The 9,126-nt window shown below is 44.4% G+C and overlaps 1 protein-coding gene across 1 annotated transcript; it reads right to left on the reverse strand.

Annotated features, from left to right (window-relative positions):
- Nucleotides 1-792: 792 nt before the first annotated feature.
- Nucleotides 793-9,120, reverse strand: TST (thiosulfate sulfurtransferase). The gene is made up of 2 exons (XM_026867967.1): nt 8,512-9,120; nt 793-1,281 (listed from the first exon to the last, which is right to left on the reverse strand). Exons 1-2 carry the CDS (start codon nt 9,095-9,097, stop codon nt 983-985), a joined length of 885 nt encoding a protein of 294 aa, XP_026723768.1. The 5' UTR covers nt 9,098-9,120; the 3' UTR covers nt 793-982.
- Nucleotides 9,121-9,126: the final 6 nt, after the last annotated feature.

The following is a 9,126-nucleotide window of genomic DNA, read 5'->3' on the forward strand; positions in this document are numbered from 1 at the left end:
CTTCTGAGCCAGAAGGTCCAAAGTCAAAGCTTTAACTGACTCTGAGCTCTGAGGCTCCTACATCTTGATGCCAAGGAGGACTTCAAAGCCATTTGGCCATCCTCCTGGATAACAGACACAGAACTATGTCTTTTCTAAGCCAACTCTGTGAGGCACAACAGATGACATACCAGAAAGGACATATCTTGATCAAAGAGCTAAAAATGAATAAAGTTGATCTTTCGGAAAAAAAACCCAAAGAGTGTGTTTCGCATAGCCTAACACTCTGACTTTCCTGACATGCAGCTATGGAGGAAAGAGGGAGCTGTCTCTCCCAGGCAGAAAAATAACCTCCTCAGACAGGTGTAGGAATTAGTATGCCATTCTCACTGGCCACCAGACGTGGTCAAAAATGGTCTCATGCCTTCCACATCTGGCCAGGCCTCCAAATTATGAGATTTCAGTGACTTTCCAGACCTGAGAAGTCTCATGGATGTCAACATGAAATTGGATCTTTCATCTCTTTTTAAAGAGATAAAAGATCCATGATTTAACAAGAGGCAAAGCCTCTTCCGTAACTAATTCTCTCACCTGGTCCATGATCCCTGATGTGGTGCCACAGTGATTCATACAAGCAGGCAGGTCCTGCTGAAGTCCAGGTATGGAGGTGGGACGAAGGCTGAAGAGCCAAGATAGTTGCTAATGAACAACCCTCCCTCTATCTGTGAGCTGTGGTCTCATGTTGTAAAGCTGCTTTTCCCACCCAGCACAAGCAGATCACAGGCAACGAAGAATTAGAAATATTCAAAGATGCATCATCTTAGAAGTAGATTTTATTCATTGTTAGAAACTGAAAGATCAATAGAAGTCTACTGATCATTCTTAGAAAAATTGTTAAAATACAAATCAGCATGTTTTTTCTTTACTTCCACCTTCTTTCCTTCCCCGTACCCTGGGCTGGAGACAGTTACTAGATCTCATTGCCCAAGGAACAATTCTCCCTCTAGGCCTTGTTGCGCTTCATCTCAGAGACCTTGTAGCGAGGTGGGGCACGGTGGAACCACTCTGACCAGGAACCATCATAAACAGCCACATCACGCTTCCCACACAGGTAGGCTGCCAAGGCAATGTGACATGCTGTGACACCTTTGCGGCACGTGGCTGTCAGTGGCTTTGAGAGATCCACTTTATTCTCATAGAATATTTGTTGGATCTCCTCAATACTTTTCTCATGGCCAGTTTCTGTTAGGAATGAGCGGAAGGGTATGTTCACAGCACCAGGGATGTGACCAGATTCCAGCCCTGCAAGAATGAACAAGAAAAGGAAACATGAGCAAGGAGACATTAATGCAGGTGATGAAAGACACATACAAGAGATATTAAAGAGACATCACTGCAGATACTCCCATTGTATCCAAGATCCTCATTTGTTTCAGGTGATGATGAAGATGCAAAGCAGTATTGGGCTAAAAAGAAGAGGACAAAGATTATTCAACTTTGCTGGTCAAAACTTCCAGAATATTTAGAAAACTATTTTTCCCCTGAAAACAATGAGAGGTAGGAATGTGAAGAAACACTAGATGTGGCAAGAACCAAAGAACCACCACAGAAAAGATCCTAACAAAGGCATTAAGGGGATCTGTGTAAAGAGAAATGCAGCAGTGTATTTTTGACCTTCCCCAGGTACATCAGCAGTGTGTGGTGACACAGCTTTTAGAAGCAGGAAGTGCAGCCTGTATGTAGAATTTGTCAAAGCAATTATCTGTTCACAGTTCATATCTGTTTCACCTTAAAATCATGTTTCAGAAAAGTAAAGCAACCTTAAAGTCAGCCACATTACTGCTGAGGCAGCTCTCCCAGGGCAATGGGGTCAGAGAATTAAGAATTCAGATTCTGTATCCACTCCATGGATGAAATCAGCATGGGTTCTATCTTCCTACTGGTGTAACTTGCACTTTAGGCAAGTTGAAAGTTGAATCTCAAGAACAACGTCTTCAGAGAGAAGCAGATATAAAAATAAGATGGATAAGATTTTCATCATGCCCTTGACATTCAAACTTCGTCACTATAGGCTTAATCAAAGTCTATTAAACCCAATGGAAGCTCTTCCACTGACTTTGAGAGGCTTTGGATCAAGCCTTATTGGAGCAGCAAAAATTATATATTATTATAGAAAACTCATTTCAAGGAATGGCTCCTTCCTAGGTTTGAACTTGTAATGAGACAGCCCTGGAAAAGTCACATAAAGAGTAATCTGTTTCACTGACAGCTTTCCACTTGCCTAAGTCATCAGGGTAACTTATCTCAGGAGATGGGAGAAACTGGAGCAAGGAACCTTTGTCACAGTCAAATGATTAAAGTATACCTAGCTAGAGATTGACATTACACATCATAATGATGCGGCAGAGTGATGTCATGACACGGTAAGATATGTCATAAGGGGAAACCAGGTTTCTGGTGGGGTATTGAGGAGGGAATTTTTGCTTTGCTGGACAAAGAGTGAGGGCCTAAAGACAACCAAAGCTGCCCTGAGTCAGCTTCACAAGATCTCCTCCTGTTCCAGATGGACTCTCTTTGTCTCTTGATTTATCCTCCCTGAGCAACTTAGAAATCTGGCACTGTTGTCTACTAGACAACACATACATCCTTCCGAAGTGTTTAGTGATACAGGGAGAAGTCAGGAGAAAAACTGCTGACTTCTGGAGGAACTAACATTTAAAAAAAAACCCCCAGTGTTTTGGACTGATGCTTTCACCATATTTTCTCCAGTTCCATAAACAACAGTTCATCACTTCAGTACAGAGAACTGCCAAACCCATGCTCATTAACATAGTGTCTGTATTGTATGACAGAGGGGAAATAAAAATAATAAAAAAGAGTGTGAAAAAAACCTCCTTTGTAGTTTGCAGACTGCAGAGCTTCTTACTGAAGAGTTACATGTCTCTGTTAGGCTACCACTTTCCCACAGAGTGAATGGTCCTGACCCTGCCATTTGGCAAGGGATTTCTGCAAGGCTCTGCCGCAGTACTGGTTATCACCCCAATACAGACACATCTGTGAGCTGCAGAACAATGCTCTCACACCATCCTAGGGCACCGGGAAGTGTACTGAGATCAAGAAGTCTTGGGGGCTGAACTAGAAGGACCAGATCTTGCTCAAAGCAGCTTGTTGGGCCACAGATTCAGGTCTTAGGTGTCCCAGGCCCCATCGTCATGATTGATTGTTTTTCTAGACTGTTCACACATCTTAAAATAGGTAGGTCTGTACCCCTCTCTTATTGGAGACTGCCATGACATATACTCACCACCCTTAAACAACCCTTCAGTTAGGATTACAGCAGATCTGAAAAGAACAGTCTCATTTTAGAGCATTTTTGACTTTGACCTACAGGGAGACTTTCTTGTGCCAGAGATTCAGTCTGCTGGAGTCAGAGACCAGTGCTTGCACTCTACAAGTGAAAGGGAATTCTGTACAAACTGCATTTACCCATGTATGTGGGTGTTCAGCTGAAAAAGAGCTGACATTGCACAACCACAATCACTTGGACTGCCAAAGAAGTGCTCTTGAGTGTTGAGGAAGTTTTATCAGCTCTCCCTCTGTTAGGACAAGAGCAGAGAAACTACAAGACTGGAAGGCAAGGCTGGATGCAGTTGGGATCTGAACATGTGCTCCTGTCTCATATGACACAGAGCATGCAGCCACCTTAGAAACTCCAGGAAGGAACCCTAGGATTACAGAGACTGGCTCCCAGCTACTACAGTGATCACTTTATAGGCTTCGTCTCATAAACGCACACATCTCAAAACTGGTTTGAATTCCTACCATGAAACTTCCCACTGAAGCACCTCCTTGCTCATGTGAAGAGGAATACTCATTACCAATGTTAACTCTGTCACAGTCCATACTTCATTTATCCTTGAGCTAACGTTGCCCTGTGGCTGAAAGTTTTTCTCCCGTTCTGCTATTGCTCCAACATATTGACGGTGAGCACTCAGCACTCCCAACAGCCTTAGGCCCTTAGCCTAAGCCAAGTAAGAGCCTGTTAGATACACTTTCCACTACCTTGACCACTTTAGAAAGAGTTCTAGGTGACCACCAGGCTTCTGGATAAGAAAACGGCATTTCATAGCATCTCAAATGGTAGACAGGAGGTTAATAATTGCTATTGTCAAGGCCAAATCACATCTGAGGTTCTTGCACCCAACTAATACATCCAAGTCTTACCCTCTTCCATTGCTTCCAAATGCGGGTCTTCAGCTTGTGAAAGACACACAAGCGATTAAGTGTTTTAGGCTACTAAGCATCCAACCTTGCTCTCTGTAGTGTTATACTTCCTGTCACTTCTATCACTGCAGGTGGTACCTCACAGAACACTCCCCATGTGATCATTTAAACCTTCCAAAGGCTGTGTCAGAAGCACATTTCAGTAGCAACTTTCTATTTTCAGTGTCTCAATGATTCAGAAAAATACGAAGTAAAGCAAAGAAGCATAATGATGGCACCATGCTGGCAACTTCCAGCCCCACAGATCTGCTTTCATCACAAGCTATTCTTATCGCCCTTATTTTCCTTTCAGTCAGTTTTGGGTTTTTTTTTAATTTAACAGTACTTGTGCTATTTGCCCTCTTCTCACATTGAACTAATAATTGTCCCTCTAATATTATGTCCAAAGTATTAATGAAGTCCAATGGAACAAGTCTACCTTTCAGGGGCTTCCAATGGCTGGAAGGAAAGGTCAGACATAACTTCCAGGCATGCATATTCCCATTTCTGTTATATGGCAAATCAATTCAGTTGGCAAGGAAATAGAGCCCTTAGCTGCAGTGCAAGTTTACCAAACTATTTGATTTGATTTGGCCTTCATTTAAAATAGTTATTCTTGAAGATTTTTTTCAAAGCCTTCCAGTCTACCCACCTTAGAACAACAGATCAACAGTTGCCTAGGTTGCGCTGTATCACCTATCCTAAAGTGTTTCTGTCCTTCAGAACCATGCTCTAATTAAATCTATTAAATTCTTGCCTCATGTAGTTGCAGTGTCACATGACTGATTTTTGACACATATTTGGGATAGAGATTGTCTGCCTCACAGATTTGAGCACTTGAATATCTTTTGGTTATACATCCTCTTTAGAAATGTTCATTTCCACTTCTTTCCCCTTCTTCTTGCTATCCCCTTCCCCCTACTCTGCAGATTTATTCTCAGGAGATATAAAAAACAACAATAGCACAGACTCAGTATAATTCTGAGGCTGAATACAAATAATCTTTCATCTGGAATCCCTGCTAACTGCATAGCAACCCTATTTACTCTTTCTCTCCTTGTTCTCTTTTTATTCACTTTGCTCCAGATGTTTCTGTTATTTGTTTTAATTCCCTTTGCCAAGTCTCACTCAGCTTGGCTTCTGGCAATCCTCTCTCACAATTTGTAACCTATAATATGTTATCTTCTTTACTGCCTAATCCCCTTTTCCACATCTGCTGAGATTCTCTGATTAAATATATATTTTTTTGCTGGCTATTTATCTAGCTAAGACTACAGCCCCTTCTCTCTAGCCCCTTTGTGATGAAATCTCCAGATGGAATTTCTTAACATCAAAAAGATAAAAGATGTGCTTTGTCCACATTTAACTCCCCACGGTCTCGGGGTTGGCTGGCTGCAGATAGCTGCTCCTTTCCAAATGCCTCCTCTGTTGCCTTCTTTTTTATCTTTCTCCTCCATTCAAATTGTACGCCTTGGAAGGGACCCTTATCTCACCTAACCTACCATGAATTCATTGGAAGGAACACTTTAAACTTGGTCCTGGCCAGCTCCCTGAGAGTCCTCGCAGTCAGACCAATAGGCCTTTGCCACCAATGTCAAAATACTGTGTGTGTATACAGCCAGAAGCGTCAACTGTAAGAACCAGCAGGGCCATGATGCTAATTCTGGCAGCTGATGTTTGTCAGCCTCGTCACATGAGCAGTCAGCTTTGGATTGTAGGTTCCTGTGGATTGAAACAGACTTTGATAAAGTCTCTCACCATGTTGTGCCTTGAGTATTACTTCATGGTCAAAGTAGAGTTAGTCCACTCCCAGCTGCAGACTCCATTTGGAGAAGAGAGGGAAGAAGCAGTAACATTTCATTCTCACTCCCACTGCCACTGAACATTCAATATGAGCAAAAGCTTTACGTTTGGGGCAGAGAGGACTGAGAGCTGGCAAAATGGGCAAAACCTTAAGAGTTGTGTATGTGCAAGGGAGACAAGGATACTCAGGGCCAGCACTATTAACCATCATGTAATTATTTTTATCACCGGCCCCAGGATTGCTTGGGATTGTCTCAGTTCAGGCTGGTTCCATAGACCTGCACCCTACAGCGCCTGAGTAATCAGGCCCTTGCAGAATGTGGTTGGGCCATTGCTGAATCACAGCTAGTGAGTAGGCTTGAGTCACTAGTTCCTCCAGAAACGCTGCACTGTGCAGGGACACCTTTCATCACTCAGTGCATAGGTCAAGGCTGCACATCATGCATGAACATCCAAGCTTTTTTATGCAAAGCAATACCTGCATTTAAGACCTATGAGATCTGGCTTACAGAAATGCCATCCATTTTTCTCCACCCTGGTAACCTGGGTAAACCTCTCCCAGCAACTAAAAATCAGCAGTATATTACAGCTTATTTTAAACACTACAGAGGTCTAAATCCCACCAAAGTAGCTGCTGTGTAAAAATAAAACAGGGACAACTAATTCTTAGCACAATGAACTGAAAAACTAAAGAGGCAAAAGAGTCAGCTGAAATTAGCCTCTTCTAGAGATGGAGTTCATGGAACTGGAGAGATTAATTAACTTAATTAGGAAGTCAAGAGCTGAGACAATAATTAAACTGAAATCATCTCAAGACCATTCTCCTTCTCTAAATTGCATGCAGCACTCTCATCACTGATTGGATGACCCCTGTAATTAATCAGCATTGATTTCAAATTGCTCTTTTAGGTGTAAGCACTGCCTTTTACCCGTTGTTAACTGTAGCACAGCTACTGGCTAGTCTGATTCATAAGGCTGTCAAGCTTCTCTGGAACAAGCAGCTGCAGCTGGAGTGCTTATCCTGTTGGATCTGCTGTGGGAAGCAAAACCGGACCACTACAAATAAACTGTTCCATGCTGACTCATTACAAAGGAAAAATCTGATTTCAAGATGCTGTCAGGGGCTGCAGTATTTGTCACCTGGTGACAACTCCCACTTTGGGAAAGAGAATGCAAAATCCACCTATTCCTAGTGAGGAGTGTTTTATTCACATCATGAGGTTAAATTCAACCTTTGCTTTGATGGTAAAGAAACAGTATGAGTGGTAAGCCTAACTCTCCCTGCAAGTCTCTGTCACTCCCGTTACCTCTCTCACCTTCCACATCGTCATGGAGGGGCTCACTGTAGACACTTAGCAAACCATGTGTACAGAGTCATTGACAACCAAACACCCCTGAGGTGTGGACACGGGAATTTATTTCAGGACATGGTGTCACACTCAGTGGCTGTGCAGCAGCACACATGTAAGAAAATAGCCAGAATAAAATGACAACCAACCTGTAAGGCAGCAACACAGCACTACCTTGGGACAGCAGAAGTCTGCCACACACCCTCTCCTGCAGTGTGGAAATCAACTCAGAACCAACAACTGTTGCTTAGCTTTTCTACGATTTTGAAACTCTGTATTTCTTTTTAAACCATTTCTGTGATTCCCTTTTGGAGGACAGGTTATTCTGGAATATACTAAGGCTTAAATTACACAGTAAGGGCCTCCTTTAACAACCAACTTGAATTTCATTCCACTAACAAGATACTGCTGTACCAGCTGCCTGCATTGCATAGGACTTTTCCCACCCCTGTTGCTTGTGTGTCCAGTGTTTGACTGAGGTAACAAACTCAGGGTTTTTTCTTTACTTGGAGCATCCAGAAGTGAAAGGCTGACCATACACATTTGGGATGGGTTTGGAGCTTTTCTTACTTAAGCTTGTTAGATTTAAAGGTAGAGAGCAAAAGGACAAAGATCAACTCAAGCAAGTTCCATATTTGCTGGGAACCAGAGCAAGAAGAAAAACATGCCTGGGGTTACTGCACTGCCTAAAACTTGGGCTTTTGCTGGTGCATTCATTATAGTGAGAGGTGCCTGTATAAATACTGATAGTTTGTGCATGTCTGTTAGTGTTAGATAGAACCCTGAACAAACCTCTGGGAGCTCTCACCTCCCGTGTTTGCATTCTGGCCGATTAACTTCTGCAGGGTGTGGGATGTGGGATCCCGGAGCCAACTGACTGCAGACCTTTTCTGCTCTCCCCTCCTGCAGCTTTACAACCAACTACAAGAAAAGCATTCTATGAGGGCATTGGCATCCAAATGCTCAACTGTGGACCCCTTAAGGTAAAGCAACTTTAGGCTGAAGTATGCCTGTGTATTAGTAAAATCTGTTTGCTCGCTGGGAGGAGTTGTTACACTGGGACTAGTATCGGCACTCTGGTGCTGGGGGCAGGTGCTGTTCCCACCACCTCCGTTACCTTGGTCCAGCTCGGTGCCCCGGAACCGGCCTTCGGGGCGAGAATCCACCACCTGGAACTGCAGGGACCCCACGTTCTGCATCATCTCTTCAAAGGTCTTCAGCAGGGCTGTGTTGAGCTTCGCCTTAAAGACAGCCAGGGTTGGCTGGCTGACCTCCGCTGTGACGGGGTGGCCCTCCTTCACCCAGTTCTTGAAGCCACCGTTCAGCACAGAGACCTCCTTGTGCCCAAAGGCCCGGAACATCCACCAGGCGCGGGGGGCATAGAAGGTGCCCAGCTCGTCCCCATCGTACACCACCACGTGGGTGTCGTTGCTAACCCCCAGGCGCCCCACGTAGTCGGCAAAGTGGGACTCGCTGGGCAGCATGAAGTCGTAAGGGGAGGACTGGTCCCGACATTCCTCGATGTCAAAGAAGGACGCCCCAGGAATGTGCCTCTCCTTGAACTCCTGCCGGGCGTTTCGCTCCTGTGGCGGGTACCAGGAAGCATCCAGTACCCGCAGGCTCGTCCCCACCCTCCCGGCCCGCACGGCCTCCGAGAGCCATTTCGCGGTGACCAGAGCCCTGCCGAGCACCTGCGGCGCCATCCCGGAGGGCCGACACCGGGAGGGGGCGC

Source organism: Athene cunicularia (assembly GCF_003259725.1).
Source record: "Athene cunicularia isolate RWA chromosome 1 unlocalized genomic scaffold, athCun1 chr1_part2, whole genome shotgun sequence".
NCBI classification, from domain to species: Eukaryota; Metazoa; Chordata; class Aves; order Strigiformes; family Strigidae; genus Athene; species Athene cunicularia.

Bases quoted from the DNA above. Each gene is read 5' to 3' on its own strand.
- TST (XM_026867967.1), bottom strand. From the start codon at position 9,097: ATGGCGCCGCAGGTGCTCGGCAGGGCTCTGGTCACCGCGAAATGGCTC. The intron at 1,282-8,511 runs GTAACGGAGGTG...TCATTCTTGCAG, and splicing joins GGGCACCGAGCTGGACCAAG to GGCTGGAATCTGGTCACATC.